The sequence below is a fragment of the Musa acuminata genome, chromosome BXJ1-9, assembly GCF_036884655.1.
Source record: "Musa acuminata AAA Group cultivar baxijiao chromosome BXJ1-9, Cavendish_Baxijiao_AAA, whole genome shotgun sequence".
Lineage (NCBI taxonomy): Eukaryota > Viridiplantae > Streptophyta > Magnoliopsida > Zingiberales > Musaceae > Musa > Musa acuminata.
The window spans coordinates 9,397,844-9,418,153 of record NC_088335.1 but is presented as its reverse complement, the minus strand read 5'-3'; the positions used below and the strand labels follow the sequence as shown (position 1 = coordinate 9,418,153).

Genomic DNA, 20,310 nt, shown 5'->3' with positions numbered 1-20,310 from the left:
CCACCTCAGTTTTTAGGACGACAAAATAGACTTCTCCCACGTAACTTACTCTGAATGGTCGTTGGAAGCAACGATGTCATGGGTCCCACGTGAACTCCACCGTCCACGTGGTAACCGGTTGGGTAAGAAGCAATCGGGTATGGAACTTGTTGCATAGCCTAGAGTATACCAACCCCCAAGAATAGGGGAGAAGGAAGAGTGGTCAATTGTCTCCGAGGAAGGAGAAAAATTGGAGAGCATACCTGAAATGATGGAGAGCCCCACGGCTGAGGAGTTCACCATTTGAAGGGAGAGAGCAAATTGTAGCTGAGAAAAAGGATCAACCATTCTTCTTCTTCTTCCTTTCCGGCAGTCTGAAAACTGGATCAAACAATCCAAGAAGTTGAGCCACAGAGGAAGAGAAATACAAGAGAATGTATACTCACAGGAGCAGTGGGCGTCTAGAACACATGCATGTCGATGCGGCATCTCCATTGGTGGCAGTGGCCATTGACAAGGACAAAGGAAGCCAGAATGCTCTGAAATGGGCAGCAGAAAACCTTGTCACCAGAGGCCACACCCTCACCCTCATCCACGTCAACGTTAGGAGCCACTCAAGTTAGTAACACATCTTCCTCCCCACCTTTGATTCTCAAGCATGCATTCATTTTCTTGATCCGGCAAATATTTCATGTAGTACAGCTTCGAGCCGAAAGAATGCCGGTGGTTGCATAGAACCAATGGATCATCATACAAAAGAACTCTTCCTTCCATTTCGCTGTTTCTGCACACGTAAAAATGTGCGTACCAACTTTTATTTTGCCTGAGCTGATGGCTTATTCTGAAAAATAACATAAATGCAGTATATTTGCATGAACACTAATTTTTCTTTCAGCATATTCTTGATCACTTCCATGTTGGAAAATGTATAGTTTGGCAAGTTCTAAAAATGGTGCTAACAGTTACATTACAAGGATGTGGTTCTGGGAGGTCATGATGTAGCTAAGACTATAACCGAATTCGTTTCACATGCTGCCATAGAGAAGCTGGTAGTTGGTGCTCCATCAAAGGGTGGACTTATGAGGTGAATAATAACATTTACTTGCATTTTTTTCAAATCAAAATATTTTTTCTTGAGTGATAGCATACCTTGTGCCGGCCTTACTCTTGTTCCTCCGCAGGAGATTCAAACATCACGACATCACCACCAATATCACAAAGGGGGCACCTGATTTCTGCACCGTTTATGTAATAGCCAAAGGGAAAGTATCAGCCATGAAGAATGCCACACGACTAGCTCCAATTGTTTCTCCTCTTCGTGATCAAATTCAAAGCCAAGTGAGCCTCAAGCCTAATGCAATGTCTCATCACTTCTTGCTTGGTTCAGAAGGTGCATTTTGACTCCCAACTGCTCTTTTTCCCTCTCCTTCCCCCTTTTATCAGGTACCTCATTGAATAGAATAGCAAACTCTTGCAGCGACAAGCGACGTAGCTTCTGACACTCACAGCCTGCATCATGAAGATTCGATCAAGTAAGAATAGTTTAGTAATGCAAAAAACATGAAATAACTTTTCACCTAAAGAACATGCAAAAAACAGGTCGCCATATGCCAAGGTGCTGCGGGGTTCCAGCACAAAGTCATATGCGGATACTTCATTCACTGACACTGACATATCATTTGTGAGCTCGGACACTGATATATCATTTGTCAGCTCTGGAAGGCCAAGCAATGAACGTAGTTTAGCTCTAAGGTTATCAAGTGGATCAGAAGGTATTGATAACAGCTTTGAGATGGTGCGAACATCACATAAGTCGGTGGATCCATACTTAACCAGAAATGAGGGTAGTACTGGAACATCATGGTCATCACAGACCATGGTAAGCACAGTTTTGAATAAATCCTGTGACGTAAAATTCTCCTAAAAGGAAGTGTTTGATGTCAACGAATAGAGTTTCCTTTTACTTGTTTTCTAAAGCAATTCCACCTGCAGGTAACTACTATTTCAACTAAGGAACTCCATTAATTGACTTTCAGGAAGATGTAGAAGAAGAAATGAAGAGGCTGAGGCTAGAACTCAAGCATACTATGGACATGTACAACAAAGCGTGCAAAGAAGCACTCACAGCTAAACAAAAGGTTAGATACCTCCATATATTCTCAAACTTCATATTCGTTTGGCATCTGATGAGCTTTTCCCCTAAACATAATGCGCTGCAGGCGATGGAGCTCCAGCGTTGGAAAATAGAGGAGGAGAAGAGGTTATATGAAGCACATATGGCAGAGGAAGCTGCCATGGCTTCGGTGGAGAGAGAAAGAGCTAAGTGTAGGGCAGCAATAGAAGCAGCTCAAGCTGAGCACAGGCTAGCAGAGCTAGAAGCACAAAAGAGAATAGATGCAGAAATGAAAGCAATTAAAGAGGCAGAGGTGATGAAGAAAGCACTAGATTCCTTGGCACATGCAGATGTGAGGTACAGAAAGTATGCAGTTGAGGAAATAGAAGCTGCCACAGAGTACTTTGCAGATCATCATAAAATTGGAGAGGGTGGTTATGGTTCTGTCTATAAATGTTATCTGGATCATACGGCAGTTGCCGTTAAGGTTCTACGTCCAGATGCAGCTCAAAGCAGGTCACAGTTTCATCAGGAGGTATGCAACATAATGAAATTTGATAGGGAATGTGTGAAATGGAGATTTTAACAAAACATAAGCATAATCACCAATATACCTTATAGTATTTGCCTCACAATTAATAGAATGGAAACAAGAGGGTAATGTTACAAACCAACATATTTTCTAAAATTAAATTCATGCTTACCTTTGATTGCACAGGTTGAAATACTGAGCTGCATTAGGCATCCAAACATGGTTCTGCTTCTAGGTGCCTGCCCGGAGTATGGCTGTCTTGTGTATGAATATATGGCTAATGGAAGCTTGGAGGACCGCCTTTTCCGGAGAGGAAACACACCTGTAATTCCCTGGCAATATAGGTTTCAAATTGTTGCTGAGATTGCCACATGCCTCCTCTTCTTACACCACAAGAAGCCAGAGCCACTTGTTCACCGAGACCTCAAGCCTGGAAACATCCTTCTTGACAAATACTATGTGAGCAAGATCAGTGATGTTGGTCTAGCCCGGCTTGTTCCCCCATCAGTTGCAAACAGTGTCACACAGTACCGCATGACCTCCACAGCTGGAACATTCTACTATATTGATCCCGAGTACCAGCAGACAGGCATGCTTGGTGTGAAGTCTGACATATACTCTCTTGGAATTCTGCTGTTGCAGATTATAACAGCAAAGCCTCCCGCAGGGCTAACACGCCATGTGAGCCATTCAATTGAAAAAGGAACATTTGATGAAATGTTAGATGCAGAGGTAACTGACTGGCCAGTTGAGGAGGCTCAGCGCCTTGCTGAAATAGCACTCAAGTGCACAGAGCTGAGAAGGAAGGATCGACCAGATCTTGAAAGAGTTGTGTTGCCAGAACTAGAGAGGCTAAGATCTCTTGCAGAAGATAACATGCTTTATTCCACCATGCCAAGCAGTACTCGTAGTCATAGTCCATCCATCCATAGTCGAGTTTCCCCACAGGTTGGTTGATAATAAAACCAAAATAGATAGTGAGTGTATTCATATTAAGAAGAATTAAAGTAATGCCTGTCTACAGAACATTAAAAAAACATAGGTGTTATGTTTGCTCTAGTTGATGTATCATCTTTAAAAAACATAACTAATTGTTTGATGCATTAATTCTATAACACATTGCTATAAAACAAGGCAGCAGAACTAACCACCAAGATATGCCTCTGCAAATTGAGAAGTATAACAGGACTATCAACACTGACATGATAAAAACTGGCAAAAGGTCTAACATAAACCTTCGAAAGAGAACGATGCTACTAGTCACTAATTAGATTTAGAACAAACATGAAAAAGAGCATTGCAATCAAGAAAGCAAATTTTACAATTTGTTGTGATTTTTTAATCTGGTTTTTCCCGATTGATTTGTCTTCTTGGCCCCTCTTTTGCTCTTGAAAAAAAGGTTGAGGCTTTTATGTTTGTTCTGTGGGTGTAGTTTTTCCCTCCATAACTGGAGTATCATTTTCTTATAGCTTGCTTTTTGAGTGGCACACTGATTATTCTAGCCAAAAAAACATGAGATAAACGGCCCTATAAGTGAACTTTTCATGATAATATATAAATAAATTAACTTGGATGAGAAAATCTTTCAAAGCAACAGAATGAGGAAGCCTGCACTAATCATCTCAATACTTTTTTGTCAGGATATTGTCAGCGATTCACTAATGACACAATCTGGTTATGAAAGTTCAAGTGAATCGTCCGCAACAGGACGATGATCAAATGTTGCATGAGAAGATGGGTGATAACATGACTTATCTGTAGTTCCCACCACAATGATTAGCAAACTGCTACTTTGATAAGTGTATCAACTTTTCTTTTTGGTTTGTGCAGGTAAGTTTGTGACCAAGCTGCCTAAGCTGGTCTTATGTAGCCAAAGTTAGTTTCCATTAGTAGAATCAGTAAGTTCTTCAATGCAGTAGCTACAAGCAACACATAAGACGAGTGCTTCAAGCAGAATTTGCTTGATGCAGTACAACCTCCTAAATGAGGCAGGCAGAAGTTTCAAGAAAAACTTGTGGCAACAGCCAATTAGTTTGTAGAAGCATATACTGGAAATTTTTTCTTTTTTATTTTCTAGTACCATATTTTACAAGTTTTACCAGGTTTTACAGGGAAACATTTAGTTCATAGACACCTCTGCTGAATATTTTTTTTTATGCCAAGCCTTCACCAGTCAGTCAACAGCTGCTACTGTCTGAGCAAATCAACAGCTCTAGTGACAACATATTTCTGCAAACATTAATGTCTACCTTAATATTAAATGTAAAGAGTTCTTTTGAGCAAGATATTCATTTTCACTCGGATAGTAATGTTTGTAAAATTCCAAGATTCTTGAAATGACTACTTATTGTGTTGGGCAACTACAATTATCCTAGTTAAAGACACGAAAATGTTATGCTATCTTTAACCAGATGCAAGGTACACAAACTAGACTATCCCACTCCAGTCAGGAACTCTCTGTTATGCACATCCGACAAAGATCAGTTTAGTTGTTCATAGTATAAATTTCCTTACTACATACAAGACACGTCAGTATTCCTATGTGTTTTGCTAGACATGTCCCACATGATTTTGACTTGCAAATTTGGCAAAAGAATTGTCAGTACTAACACTAGCAATTTGACTGCTATAAAAAGAATGAATTCACCATTTCATTTGAACCATATTGCGATGGCAAAAATACAGAATGATAAATACCTGAGCTGTGTGCTCGTCATTTACTTGCTACATGAGTATGTGAAGCCCATGGTGATTGGTGAATTTCCACCCTCAAGCACTGAGTTAATTCACCTCATCATAGATGTTCTGGTTAACAAGCAATTATTATCTTCTAGGAGATCATTAATGCATATCTTCAATGATTCCATAAAATGATCATGTGCTGTTTCTCCAGAGAAATTGTTAGCAGCCTTGAATATGTCAACTCCGTCCTTCAGGACTCTAATTTTTATTTTCTATTAATCACATACCTGACCAGATGAAACTATTAAAGTCATATCTAATTCGTATTTTCTATTTTTGCATCTAGTTATTCCCTTAGCCTCAAAGTCATGCACTTTCTTTTGCTCTACAAAATCCTTAACTTGGATGTGCACCAGTTTTGTCAAGATAGACATTCTTGATATTTCCACATCCTAATTATCATTGCCAGTGCAATAAATTTGTAGGCTCCTTCTGGTTTTCATAGGAAAACAGGCTTACATAAGAGCTGCAATTTCATCAGCAGCCAAAACACTGAGAAATTGATTCTGCAAAGCTTTTCGAGAAGATGGCAAAACACCAAGAAAGATATTACAATGGACCCTCGTAAAGTCCATACAAACCACCTTTGACATTTTTTGATAATTGCTTTACTCATTTTCCAAGTATTAATATTTGTCGCTCATACTGTTCCTTCTAATACAACTAAGAGAGTTCATATGAAGCAAAGACAGCTTTTAAGACCACCAAAATTGTTTAGTCTTCTTATATACTGAGCCTTGATTCTAAGCTATTATATAAGCCTTTTTCCCAATTAAACTAAGCAACGAGTGAGGCGAACCTGCATTAAGTAAAATTCCATGTGATATAGAAGACACTGAATTTAATAGTGAAATTAAAAATAGTTAAAAAAAAGATCGGAACATCTATAATTTAGTACAAGTTGAAGTATAAAAAGACTGATACCTGCTGATAACACGTCTGTGAATCTACAAGCACAGAAAAAAAGTGTCAAAGCCTTATCTTTATCACACTAGCTATGAGAATAACGTGCCATTTAAAGCATTTAATGCTGCATTGTAGACATGAAAATAACAACACTTGTTCTACATTGTTAGGCTTCAATATTCAGTTTTCTTATGTGATTTATATTTTCTCCTGACCACATTCCAAAAAAATCTCCATTGGAGGCTTCCCTCCTGTTCTACCCTTTCTTCTTCCGATTACTAATATTTTTGTACCGCGTCATAGAGTAGTGTTATGGAATTGTGAGGTCAAGCATCAAACGCAGTTGATGTGGATAGGCCAAAGCAAAAGAGGGAGAAAGGGAAATCACTCGGCGAATCGCGTGGGAAATGATGCCATGCGCGAGTTCCCCGGGCGGAAGCGCACCGCGAAGAAAGCTGGTCTTTTCGTCGGGCTGTGCGAGCTGCTCGCTGACGATGAGGTCTCCCGCTCGCCGACGGCGAGGTGGCCGAGGAGCGTCGGCGGCTGCGCCGTCGGCCTCGGGATCGTGGCAGCGATGAGCGTTCCCGCCGCCCGAAGTTCGCCGGCCCGGTCCGACCCGATCCCGATGAGTTCGGCGAGGGCCGCGGCCAAGCCGAGGGAAGCGGAATCGGCGGGAAAGGAGGACGAGGAGGCGGCAGAGATCTACAAGTGCGTGATCTGGCACGTGGGAGCGAACCTCGCCAGGAAGATGGTCTACTTTGAGGAAGGCAGCCTCTTATGAGCCCTTGCCGCCGCTGCCACTGGGGCGAACTCTAGGGCTGCTGCGTTATATTGCTGTCTTCTCTTTGCCCCTTCTTTGGAGCTCGTGAGTACATAGTTTTGGCAATTTGGAGGCTATCTGATTTTTTTTTTTTTTTCAAATTTAAGAATAAAAACTGTGGCAACTGATGCTTGAATCACTTTTTCCTCTAATATTGTTCCCACAAACACGTGTTTTCATCGTTGCAATTTTAAAAAAAGGTTAAAAACTGACAACTATTGCATTCTCCTTCAAAGAAAAATCAACCAAACTTGTTTTAACAATTACAACAAATAATTTAAAGATTAGAGAAAGAAGATGTTGCCATAACTGTTCATGTGAGAGAATCTGTCGAATGCATTCCATCAGTTGTCAAAGCTGCGGTCTGTAATAAGTTATGGTTATTTTATTCAATGTAGTATAATGGTGATTGGCGAGATCTGTTAAATATGTTTTGGCATATGTAACAGATTTAAAAATAATGGGTTTTTTTTTTCAGATGATAAAGCGAGGACTTGTCAGCAATTAGCCTAAGGAGTGGGGGATCAATATGTTAAAAAAGCCTAGTGGCAAATGTGGTCTAACTTACAAGCAACATTTTTGTGAGCTTAGATGAATAAAAGCTTGTCATTCAGGGAGTCCCTTTATTGATCAAGATTCTAGGGTATATTCACTATTTATATTTTGCAGCAAAAAATTAGCAAGTGTAATTGAAATGGTTACCTGCAATGCTAATATATGATGAGGTTCTCCAACTTGAGCTTGCAGCAGCTGTTCCTACTCCCACCTCCATTAGTGATCATGTCCCAGCCCAATTGGTTGCAAACCTGCAAGATCATGTAGGATGCACAAGTCTTGGATGGAAAAATTAGAGCTAGCTGGATGACATATGGCTCAAAGATAATGCAGCTTTATCTTGCACATACAAAAAGTACGACATTCAAATTAATAGACTACTAACAACATGTAGAACATTTAGAATCTATATTTGCAAGAACAATCTTTCCCAAGTGCATTTACATGAAAACAAACATAATTCTAGGGCCAAGAAGTCATCTACATTCAAGTATTGGTAACCAATAATTTGTACATCCATAATTCTAGTGCTGTAATACATAAGCACCAAAGGTAGATTTGATTAACAATCCACCAGCCAGCTTGGAACTCCAACTTTCTGTAAACCGCAATGCATTCCGTGCTGACCTTAAATTCACAATTATGAGCAAGAATAGTACTCAGGTCAACGAACATGAAACTATTTTTGAAGAAATTTCAGAATAATTTCAACTTCACGTATCTTTTCAGATAGGATTTTGTGAGCACTAAAGAATGCCATTTAGTGAACATTCAATCTACCAAATGAAACTCTATACACATTAATAATATGAACTATTGTCCATGAAAATTATGAAAGCATATTGGTAACTAACAAATCCTGAACAATGTTCTCTTCATCGGTCATACAGCAAAATGTTTGGATATCTACAATATGACAAGGTTATATTTCATATGCTATATATCAAAGATAATCCATAATGCAAAACCACAACTATTCTTTGAATACGAAAGATCAAGGACTGACAAGAAACCTATGTACTCAACCAAACAGTAGCAGCAAATTTAGACAAAACACTCGAATAACAGGGAAACAATGTCCTTGTCCGCTAGAAATAAAAGGCCCATGATATGCAGTTCTTGCTGAATACATCCCTAATTGTAGTACATTAACTGCTGAGCAGACGAAAGACTGGAATAACCATCATACATTGCCTGTGACCCACCACCTGACATGAGCCCTGCAGAAGGCTGTGCAGCAAGGCCATGTTGACCAGCCATTGGTCCAGCAGCAACCTGACTCAAAGCAAGCTGACGCTGATAAGCCAAGAGCTCAGCAGCCGTAAAACCTTGGAGACCTGGTGTTGGTAGAAGCTGAAACGGTGGCAGAGGAGGAGGTAGTGGGTTGGAAGCCGTCCCTGGGGGAGTTGGCTTAGTTCCCCAAGAACACTACAAGAGATGCCAGAATGAGACAATGTTAATGTACAGGTATAACCCAAAGCTAAACCAGATTTAGCAGAACATGAGAAACAAGTGCCTAAGTCTCTGAATTGAGGAGTTTACTTTCATTGATTTCCCACATATTATCCTTCCATTTGCCATTTGGATGGCCAAAGCAGCTTCTTCATGTGTACGATATCTGACAAATCCAAATCCTTTATCCCTCTGTATCCGCACTTCCTCAATTACACCAGCACCTAAAATATGAAATTGGCGGTGAAGCTCAACTTGTGATACCTGAGATGTCCATTGCCAGATGAATGGTATGAGGACTAAAAGTAAAACTCAACAAACTGTATGACAGTGTGGACTAAAAAGAAAAAGAGGAGCGACAAAAGTACTTGTCAGAGATATCAAAATCTACAAATTTAACGAGTTACCTCATGGGCCAGGTTACCAACATACACAGTTGTGTATGCAGGATTATTTTCAGGGGCCATTTCATTTGAATTCTCCTGGCCTCCATCTGCTACAAACAAACAATACAATGTTAACTTTCTTTAAATTGTGTAGTATATCTGCCTGTTTGTATATAATATGCTTCAGAAGATAAGTCAACTCTTACTATGGAGAAATTGGACAACAAATCGACAAACAAGAACCTATTAACCTTAAGTCTTATGCCTAGTTAGCTAGTTCACCTGGATTGCTACTTCCCTCTGTCAATACAACAGCATTCTGATTGTCACTCTGCTGTTTGTCTTCGCCAGTAGTCTTGGTTGCCCAGTTGCACCGTATTTGTCTACTTCCAAGCCATTTACCTGGATGATAGGGTTTCTATGTCAACCAAAGCAAATCTGACAAACATAAATACTGAAATGACAGAAGCACTGAGCCCAACCTTACCAGTCATATCATTGATGGCATTCTGTGCATCCTGCAAAGAACATATGGCAACTAAGGACATCTGAATTAACACTATCAGGAAGGAAGTTGCCTTTTCCATTTATGTTTTAATGATCAGTATAAGACAAGAAATTACTAAGAAACAAACAACTCCAGAACATAAAATAACACCAACACCCCTCTATCAATTAAATCTGAATTTCTGTTGATACTGTCTTATAGCTGAACTGGCAGATAATTCATAATTTATTGTGAACATCAGTGATTTATATTCAGGTCACTAAACCACTAGTGGCCAGTAATACCCGAGCAAATATTAGGAAAAGAAAATGTTCTCAAGCTGTTAGGCTAACCAACACAACTTGTTGGAAATAAATCAAAAAAAGCAAACTAAGAAAGGCAAGTCAACTTGGTAGGGAAGTTGACCACAAATACATTCATAAGCAATATACCTGCTGATCGCGGAAAGAGACAAAGCCAAATCCTCTGGAGCGCCCCGTTTTGTTATCCCACATTACCCGTGCATCCCTGAACATCATAGTTAACATAAGCCATAGTAGAAAATATTCCTCCAAATAACAAAAAGGAAATAATCATTGTTAAACTTAAGCTTTCTCTTCAACAGGCAACACTTGGCATGATAATTCTTTTTTTTGAAGTTAAACAGTTTGTCAATATGAATCATAAGATACCACAACGGTTCAGATAATGTGAGTGACTTACGAACAACTGCTGTATGCTGAGAAACAAGCAAAAAGTGTTGCATCAGTGACCTCCGAACTTAGATCTCCAACAAAAATATGGAAATGTCCTGCTCAAGACAAAAAAATATGTGAAACAGATTATAGGTAACAAGCTTCAGAGGGTGTACTGTTGAACCTACAATAGGAAATTAATAAGATGGTATATGGGAGTTTCTACCAGATGTGTCTTCCCTTTGACCACTAGCGTATGCCCAATTCACCTTAATTGCTTGACCATATCTGCAGATGTACAGATTTGAAACTAAAATTGTGGCAGATCAATTCAGCAGGGAAAAATTACATCATGCATATTCAAAATTTCTTACAGCTGTCGCCCATGCAGTGACATGATAGCAAGAGCTGCTGACCTCCGATCATGGTAATCAACAAATCCAAACGAAGACTACAAGACAGAAAATTACATCTGAGTATTTTTAGTTAACAAACATTTTTTGTTTGCTTCACATGCTTGACCATCAGCAAGCTGCTACATGTGATCAATATAGCAATAAACAGAAGCAGATAAAAGCTACTACTTTAGAGGATATTTTATTGTCCAGGTCCATCAGAGGCAACTGAGGTCTCAAGACTTGCATATTTAGGACTCCTACATGGATTAACAAAGTAATGATCGTGTAAATTTATATTTCATTCCATCCGTATGCATAACACCATGAGACTCAACAACCAAAAGTCCTAAGCTGACACTTGAAATGACCAAGAAGTCAATAAAACACATGCAATTTAAATATCATGGATGAAGAGTTCTTTATCGTATCCTTGATTTCAGCCTAAGTACAAGAGTCAATTAAGTTTAACTGTCTGTTGAATAAAGTAGAACTAAGTCCCAAGAGACATTATGAATAATGTCTCTGGGTGTAATGTCAAGACAGGGAGGAGTCCCTTGTTCCAGGACTATCATGCATACTATGTGTAGCCGTTTGAAGTGTGATAAGAAGTTTAAAATATTGGTGTTAACTGTTTACCATTATCCACCTTAAAAGACAAGGTTGAACACAATGAGTTATAGCATCATGAGTCAGCATTTGACTCGATTCTTATGAATAAAAAGGGTAGTGAACTGTTAGAAGGATGAGAGCCATGATAATGATAATTTATCTAATGTTTCTTAATCTATCTAAGAATATCTCTTGACAATCAACCAATACATACCAGCATGCACCTAATCATGTGCCAAGGCAAGTTGATAAGCTAAGTTGCGCCCAAGATGTCGCTTATGCACCATGCTGTATTAAAACTTTCAATATTTGGCATTAATATGGTGTAAAATGCACCTGCTAGGGCCTGCAAGCACCAAAGAGTTATGGTCATTGGACATGCAGGATGATATGAACCACCACCTATAAACCGGCCCTAGAAAATGGTCATTGGATTTATATTGTTACGTTTTTTAAAATATTTTCTTTCTGTTTTTATTTTCTATTTTAGGTCAAGTTTAGAGTCATATTTTGAGTTGTGTTCTTATCAGTTAATTCTTATGTTACTCATAGGGAAGGTCAGGAAAATCTTACACTATTAGGGGTCACAGTTAGAGAGCTCCAGATGTGATTTTAGATAACATTTTGTGAGGTTCCAAAATTTCCAGAAAAAAAAAGGAAACTCCTTGTATATCTTAAGTACAGCATATTGTAAGCCTACATTGTACATCATGAGAATGGTAATCTTTTTTTATGCAATAATATAAATTCCTTAGTTGCATTAATTACCTTTTTTCTTCTTGTTTCCTAGGATGCCTGCTCTCCTCAAATTGGAGAAAGTCTTACAGGAGAGGCATATATAATCAATTGGTACTAGAGTGAAGAAATCTTCTCCACAATGATGTCTACAAAGTCCATGGAGTTCTACACAGCAACCTGTCATTTCCTCTACATATTAGATGCCACCTACAAACAGATCATATCCATACTACAGATATCTCGAGAAAAATGGTTCAGTTTGTGAATTATTTTTTAAGTATCTTCCAGAATCATAGTGCCCTGAGGCAATTTTTTCATATACCTCCATATGAAACAGCTCCAAGTATTTTTCTGGGCTCCCTTTTGTGACCAATAAGTCCCCTAAATAACTATACTAATAGTTAGGGACTATTAGTATAGTGCACCCAACTAATATTGTACAATTTCTACACAGTACAAATGTATACTTTCAGGAGTATCTAATAGAAATCACTGACAAAGAAGCTATCTTCAGTTTCAGATCAAATTAACCTAAAAATATATATTTTTGTCATTGTTTTCCATTTAGTAACAGTAAAACAGTAGTAACACATATGAAAAAGTGAATACAGAGTAAAATATTAGAGAAGAAATGGCAAAGGGGGCCTTCAGCTACCTTCTGTGCACCAAAATAATATGTGAATCTTGTTCAGCAGAACCCAGCTATTTAAAGAGATGTAACCATGCAAACATGTTGCCCTTTTCTATGACTTTTTTAGATAGCTAATAAGGAAAGTAATAGCTAAAGATTTCCATCCAGACCTAATTGCTAAAGAGATTCCACTAAAAGAAAAGTAAATCCATCAATATGATCCAATTCTAACTCAAAGATTTCCAAATCTAGCTCAATTCATTGACCAACAAATATAGTCAAACAACCCTCGATAGGTCAAAAACCTAGTTTGAACTGAAATGGTAAACAAGATAATTTTAAGAAGCTGGCTTAGAGTGATCAAATATGTCACTGGATCCAAACATAGGTTGAACCCATCATTTTACAGGTCTAAATATCTTATTAACTAAAGTAGACAACAATATAGTGCAGGTTACAAGTTAACTATCTGTTCAACATGACAATTGCATACCGACGACTATGAGCATGATTTTGAATTTTCACTCAGAAATAAGTGATGCAGAAATAACAAGACTTTGTGACTTCAGTAAACATTAAGATTCAGTGGTAACTGCAAGAGCACAGATGATGACTTGTTGTCTTTGGGATAACTACTCTGAGAGTTTTGATCCAGAAATGAACCTTTTCTTTTCTGATGAGTTTGCATCCTTCAAGTGGACCAAAACTTTGAAAAACTTCAGCCAGTAGGCTCTCTGTTACATTTGGATGGATATTTCCCACATACCTAATAATTGCAATCAGAAAATCAGTAATGAAGTTAAAGTAGCTCCAACTACATGGAACAGTTATGAATATTAAGAATAAATAACATTCATGTATTTAACAATAAAGTCCTAGAGCACAAAAATGTTTATTAAGAAGAAATGGGAACTCATGACAGACGAGACAAGTACTCTGGATATGATCATCAACTCCATTCTATACAGTGCACAATTACTTTTATAATGGCATTCCTATGTCATGTTTGTAGCAAGTGGCTCTGGAAAATGAATGGAAAAGAAAGAAGTGCAAACGGGGAAAGAAAAAAAACAAACAAACTATACACTCACACACTGCAGCATGTAGATGGATCAAAACCAGGGGGAAGATTTCCACTTGGAACAGGCTCCATCTGCAAAATATGAAAGGCAAAAAGAACATGAAAAAGAAAAAACCTAGAGAATCTATACACTATGTTTAGGAAATTGAGAAATAAAAGAAAACCCTATAACATTCTAACATGGTGATCCAATGTCAAACCCACTTATCCAATCAAAACCTAATAAAGGGCTAAATTTAAGATGTGAAATCACTTGAAGCAAATAATGAAATCCCTGCTAAACACTCTGGTCATTGGTTATTGTGATTCAAATGATAACAGACGGTATAGCAAAAGAAGGCAACTGGTGAAAGAAAACAATAGTATCAAAGTAAAAAAATTACTAGACGCTTGGGAAGTTTAAGCAGGCATCAATAGTCAAGCAACAATATAGAATGCACGGCCCAAAGAAAAATAACCAACTAAAATATTAAGGAAGCATGTTTCTTAAGATACTTGTCCAACAAACATGTTTAAGCACGTTATATAACTAAAAACATGTTTTACCGAACCATACAGAATGAAGAACAGAGACTAACAAGAAACCTCTTCCCATGAGAAAAAGTTGCAGTCTGTTATCCGTCTATTCCTTGTTCACTTTTCATAATAACATAGATTACAATGCACACGTAAGATTGCCCTATCGCAATTTGGATGACCATAGTTCATGTTATAAAGATGACCTCCTTACTTGTAAGGGTAAGGCTGAGCATATCGACACTCCCTAGACCCCATGTTGATGGAAGCCTCTTTTGACTAGAATTCATAAAACAATCAGGGATAACCCGATCTAGAAGCCACGCACAAACCTAGCAAGCGTGATTCTCTAGGCAAGAAAGAACAAGAAATGCCATTAAGTTCGCCGCTACAAAAGCATTAAGGAGACAGAAGTGATCAAAAGTAGTCAAGAGAGGAAGCCAGAGGGACTCCCACCTGAGACATGGCAGCGGCTAAGACCCCGGAGTGGTAGAGCTGCTGCTGCTGGAGCATCGCCTGCTGCATCAGCGCCTGCTGCTGCTGCTGGAGCTTCAACCTCTGATTCATCTTCTTCAGCGAGCGATCCAACCAGATCGGACCCGGAAAAGGGGGAAAAAAACACCAAAGATGGCGGATCGGAGAGGATCAAAGGCGGATGAGGAAGCAAGAAGAACACCGAGGGAGCGATCGACGATCGCCGGATCGGAGGGGATCAAAGGGGCGAGAGGGCAACGAAACCAATCTCTTTCGCTTCTCTCTCTTCGGCGTTCTTTCTTGGCTTCTTTCGTGACTCTCTTTCCACGCCGCGAAGAGCGAGAAAAAGAGACGAACCGAGTCGTGAATACCCGATGGCAGATCGTTGGTACGCTAAAAAAAACCATGAATGGGAGGGAAATATTGAGGCATCATTGTACCTCTTTCCTATATATATATATATATATATATAGAGTGCATGTTTGTGTCATCTAATATAATGTGTGTATATATATATATATATATATATATATATATAATGCATGTGTTTGTGTCACTTTAACACCATCTCGGTAACGAGACTTGAATTTATCTGGTACTATATATTAAGCTCATTTAATGAAACTTGTTATGAGATGGGATGATCAGCATGTCTACATCGAGAGGTAGTATCACTATTTGAAATATGTACTGAAAAGCTAGAAATTATGCTGAAAGTAGGAACGGTTCAGTAACCATTTCTCTCTTATAACCATTCTGAATGGGAACTGTTTCTGTTTTCCGCATAGTTTCCAGATTAATATGGATTAAGCATGAGTATATATTATCTTTTGTAATTAGTTACTTTAGTATCGGATATTTATATTTTTAAAAATTATATTAAAATTTTTATATTTATAAAAATAAAATATTTAATATCATTTTTTCTCAAGTCGATTATGTTAACGAAAATACGATACGTGTTCAACGATAAATTAAAGTGAGATAAAATTAACACGTATTCAATGATAAACCCTATAATATTTTTGTCAACGGAGTTGACAACGTGACGAGAAATAAAATTAAATATTTTATTTTTATAAATATAAAAATTTTAATATAATTTTTTAAGTATAAATATTAATATGCTAAATATAACTAATTACATGAGATAATTAATCCATATTGAGCAAGTTATCCTTTGATATAATAGATAAATCAAGAATAAACATATTTAGCATTTAGTAATGGTCATAGCTCAATGCAGCTATATGATTATTGGAACGAAGTTCTCCATATTATATCATTAATTCATAATTCATATTAGTGTTGAAGTTGATTGGTGATGAGGATAGTAAGTAGGACAAGATTCGGCTGACGTCAGATGACGTTTCACGCAACAACACTTGGTCAATGCAGATCGGAACGTCGACTGAGGCATATTAAACAGCCTGCTCCAGCTTCGTTCTTCATGCCACGCCAACCCAAGCGTCAAACGCTACCAGCCTGCCCCCTGCAAGCGGGCAGCTCAGGAAGCAGTAAGCTTCCCTATAAATACCCTTTCTCTCATCAGGAGAGGTGGAGGGAGAGAGAGGATAGACACTAACAACTCTTCTACAGCTAAAATCCCCTCCACATTTGCTAACTTGATCATCGGAGGGGTCGGGCCGAGCACCCCGACCCGACCTTTGTGCAGGTACGAAGCCTAGGATCCCCGTCGGACGCGTGGGCGAGGAGTTCCCGCCTGGAGCAAACGGTGACCTCGTCCCGATCGTACCATCGCACCAGACCGATCCAGTGGGCTCGAGGAACGCCCCGGAGAGATCCTCGTCGTCCGGACCCGAACCGAGCCGCGTTGGCCCCGAGGCCATGGCTCAAAGTTGTTTACACCAACATTTTGGCGCTAGAGGAAGGGCTCGGAATGTCGGGTGATCACCCGAGTGGCTCAGATGAGCCCACGATTGAGAGGTCACACCTGACCAAAGCCTCGGGGGAACATCCCCCGCACAAAGACCATCGTGACGAACACCCCGCCACGACCTCCGAAAGATATTGGCGAATATTCAACGACCTGGGCTTGTCGCCGCCCGACGGCACCCCAGCTGACTCGATGCCCGTGTCACCTGAGGCCTTTCAAGACCTCACTCATCAAGTCCGAGCTCTGATGGGTATGGTGCAAACCATTGTCCTGCTTGTTTCTCGTCCAGCGCACCCGCCTACGATCGAACCACTACGACAACGCAAGGCGCTTGCTTCACCTCGGGTCCGACCGACCCCACTCGGGGATCCAGTGATGGCAAACCTGAGTGGCCACCCGGAACCCGAGGCATTCTCTTCGGATTCTATGGACTCCCTGCGGGCCCAGTTGCGCTTTGTCAGCCAACGACTCGACGAGGTGCAGAAAGAGGTTCGCAAGTCCAAGGGAGAGCTCGGGGAGGACACACACCAAGGGTCTCCTTTCGTGCTCGAGATACGGGATCAGACAATCTCCTAGGACTTTCAGCTCCCCTCTTTGGACGCTTACGATGGTTCCACCGACCCGGCGGACCATGTAGCTGCTTTTCACGCTCAGATGACGCTATACAGGACCTATGATGCTTGCTAGTCATAGGTGCCCAACAAGCCAATCACGTGAGTGATGGCACGTGTGACTTGATACAGAATCTTTTTGCTTATTGTATTTTGGCGTATATCACTTTATAACTATTGTATAAATGCATATATATATTGTGATGTCCTTTGATTTGTGCAATGGGAATCGGATCGTGATGAGATCACGATAATGAGATCGATTCACCTTTAAACACATATCCTAAATAATCCCGGTCACAGGTTACTCGAGAGGGACATCGTGATAACCGGATAGACTGGTGTGCTGTATACCCGTCCATATGATGGATGCAGCTGGTCTCATAGCTGCTCGTGTAGGGACACTAGGGATACAGTACAGGTGCTCATTGGAGAATGAGTTCACTGATTGATCCGCTTACGGAATGCTGGATGGTTGATGATGCCTTATTGTCAGACAACGATTCCGTAGTCCTAGTGGTGTATCTGGTTCTTAGACTTGAGACACCAAGGATGTCCTGTATGAGTGCTCCACTCTTTGATACCAGACTTATAGGTTTGGCTGTTCCCAGATCTAGTACAGCTGGTCATTGGGAGTGGTAGTCGACCTTACGAGGGCTATTGAGTGTCGATAGAGGATCATCCACTCTCGGTATCATGAGAGGAATATCCCATGTGTTCTTGCTCAGACAAATCCCTGGCCAGGGTCATTCGGGTTGAGAGAGAAAGAGTTCTCCGGGAGAATCCGATTAGAGCGAGACTCAAGTAGAAACCGTATGGGTCTGACAGCACCATGCTCGATATACGGTCTCTGGGATATTAGATGGATGAGGGACTATAGGTACATGGTAACTGAGGACAGACATGTCCAATGGATTGGATTCCCCTGTATCGTCTGGGGACTACGGCGTAGTGGCCTAGTACTTCCGTAGTCGATGAGTCGAGTGAATTATTACAGAGATAATAATTCACTTAGTTAGAAGGAGTTCTGACAGGTATGACTCACGGCCAGCTCGATATTGGGCCTAGAGGGTCACACACATATGGTAGGCATTGCGATGAGTAGAGGATCGGATATGAGATATCCGACGGAGCCCTTGTCTTATTGGATGCATATCCAATACCCACTAGGGAAAGGACCCATTAGGGTTTTGACACGGGATCTCTATAAATAGGAGGGATTCACAGCCTCATAGGCTAGAGTCTTTGCTTGCCCTTCCTATTCTCCTCTCCCTCTCCACCTCAGAGTAGGCCTGGAGTTTTGAGAAGCGTCGTCGCAACCCTGCTGTGTGGATCACCGCTAGAGAGGAGGACGCTTGACCTCCTTCACCCTCTCCTGAGGATCTGCAAGGAAACAGGGATATACGAACTCCCTAGGTAACACAATCTCTATACGCAGTTTTGTGTTTTGTGGATTTTGCGCACCAATCTTCGCACGACGACGAACATTTTTTTGGGAATCGGGGATTTTTGTTTTCTTGTTCTTCCGCTGCGCATATGATGTCGCCCCCCATGATTTCCCAACAGTGGTATCAGAGCCAGGTTGTTCGTGCGAATGATTGGTTTTTGAACTGCGTGTGTTGTGTTTAGGAAGAATATTGACGTCAAAATCGTTGACGCAAAAGCAAGGAAGGGCAGCAACAGTTGCTGCCCTCGATCTGCATGCCTGCAGCCAGGCAGCACAGCGCCGGCGCATGCGCAAGCGCTGTGCCTGCAGTAGCCGGCCGGCGATCTGCTTGCAGCAGGCTTGCGGCCGGCGGGGCTGGGAGCCCGCTCGGTAGAAGCGCCTGCGGCCACTGAGCCCGCGGGCAGAGGCGCCGCGGGGCAGTAGCGCGGGCTGAGGCACCGCAGGGCAGCGGCGCCTGTGGCCGCTGCTCCCACGGGCAAAAACCCCGCAGGGGCGGCCGCCAGCGAGACAGCACCACCTGCGGGCGTTGACTCGCGGGCAGAACCGCCCGCGAAGGCGGCGGCGCCCGCGGGGGCGCCCACCTGCAGCGGCAGCGACCCCAGCGGGCGTGCCACCTGCAGGCGAGGGTAGTGCCCTCGCCCTCGCCGCACAGGCCGCCGCCAGCAGGGTGGCGGCGGCGGCGGCGCAGCAGCGAAAAGGGGAAAGGGTATTAGGGTTTTCTGCGCAAAAGACAGTTTTGCCCCTCGGAATTTGAGAAATTCCAGTTTCTGTCTTTTGTCCAAATTACGAAAATACCCTTAGGAATTGAGAAATTCCCTATATATCCCTGATTTCAGAAAATATTAATTAATTAAAAGGTTTAGTTGATTATTATTTTTATTATCTAGTAGTCCTACATAATGACGATTATTTATACATGTGATGTATGATGAGTGGACGGATGATCATGGACCGTGTGATGTGTGTACTTGTGATTATTATTATTGAGGTCTGCGAACCTCCATTATATTTCTCGTTTATTGTCGGGCCTGCGTGCCTATGATTAAGTTGTAATCACATGAGGAGGCGCAGCGGGAGCGTGGAAGCCATAGCGGGACCCACGAGACGGACGATCGTGATGCATGAAGATGCATCAAGATGTCGACGGAACCAACGAGGACGAGATGGACGATCACAAGGCATGGAGATGCACCGTTGCACACATAGATCTTGATGTGAGTGATTAGGCCTACTGGCTCGGG

At 41.0% G+C, this 20,310-nt stretch overlaps 2 protein-coding genes across 6 annotated transcripts; one reads left to right on the top strand and one right to left on the bottom strand.

Annotated features, from left to right (window-relative positions):
• Nucleotides 1–413: 413 nt before the first annotated feature.
• On the top strand, nt 414–4,398 carry LOC135593081 (U-box domain-containing protein 52-like). The gene is made up of 10 exons (XM_065082891.1): nt 414–597; nt 682–779; nt 942–1,063; nt 1,161–1,369; nt 1,457–1,511; nt 1,579–1,858; nt 2,016–2,117; nt 2,199–2,627; nt 2,811–3,572; nt 4,265–4,398. The coding sequence occupies exons 1-10, from the start codon at nt 414–416 to the stop codon at nt 4,337–4,339; spliced, it is 2,316 nt and encodes a 771-aa protein (XP_064938963.1). The 3' UTR covers nt 4,340–4,398.
• LOC135593082 (RNA-binding protein 208-like) lies at nt 4,005–15,536 on the bottom strand. 5 transcript variants are annotated; one of them, XR_010479390.1, is made up of 14 exons: nt 15,097–15,536; nt 14,135–14,196; nt 13,707–13,809; nt 11,042–11,118; nt 10,894–10,955; nt 10,696–10,783; nt 10,425–10,500; nt 9,973–10,003; nt 9,768–9,887; nt 9,507–9,595; nt 9,190–9,363; nt 8,837–9,075; nt 7,795–7,898; nt 4,005–6,313 (listed from the first exon to the last, which is right to left on the bottom strand). XR_010479390.1 is itself a non-coding variant. In XM_065082895.1 (12 exons), exons 2-12 carry the CDS (start codon nt 14,896–14,898, stop codon nt 8,782–8,784), a joined length of 1,158 nt encoding a protein of 385 aa, XP_064938967.1. In that variant the 5' UTR covers nt 14,899–14,989; nt 15,097–15,535; the 3' UTR covers nt 8,545–8,781. The 5 variants fall into 5 exon arrangements, 4 of the variants coding, with proteins under 4 accessions (XP_064938967.1, XP_064938964.1, XP_064938965.1 ...); XM_065082895.1 differs by lacking the exons at nt 4,005–6,313; nt 7,795–7,898; nt 14,135–14,196 and adding an exon at nt 14,855–14,989 and having other exon boundaries at nt 8,545–9,075; nt 15,097–15,535; XM_065082892.1 differs by lacking the exons at nt 4,005–6,313; nt 7,795–7,898 and having other exon boundaries at nt 8,545–9,075; nt 15,097–15,535.
• Nucleotides 15,537–20,310: the final 4,774 nt, after the last annotated feature.

Coding starts and splice junctions, on each gene's coding strand:
- LOC135593081 (XM_065082891.1), top strand. CDS start 414: ATGTATACTCACAGGAGCAGTGGGCGTCTAGAACACATGCATGTCGAT. Junction 780..941: donor GTTTCTGCACACGTAAAAAT/GTGCGTACCAAC, acceptor TGGTGCTAACAG/TTACATTACAAGGATGTGGT. Junction 3,573..4,264: donor ATAGTCGAGTTTCCCCACAG/GTTGGTTGATAA, acceptor CTTTTTTGTCAG/GATATTGTCAGCGATTCACT.
- LOC135593082 (XM_065082892.1), bottom strand. CDS start 15,207: ATGAATCAGAGGTTGAAGCTCCAGCAGCAGCAGCAGGCGCTGATGCAG. Junction 9,596..9,767: donor AGAGGGAAGTAGCAATCCAG/GTGAACTAGCTA, acceptor GTTTGTTTGTAG/CAGATGGAGGCCAGGAGAAT. Junction 9,076..9,189: donor TATGTGGGAAATCAATGAAA/GTAAACTCCTCA, acceptor CATCTCTTGTAG/TGTTCTTGGGGAACTAAGCC.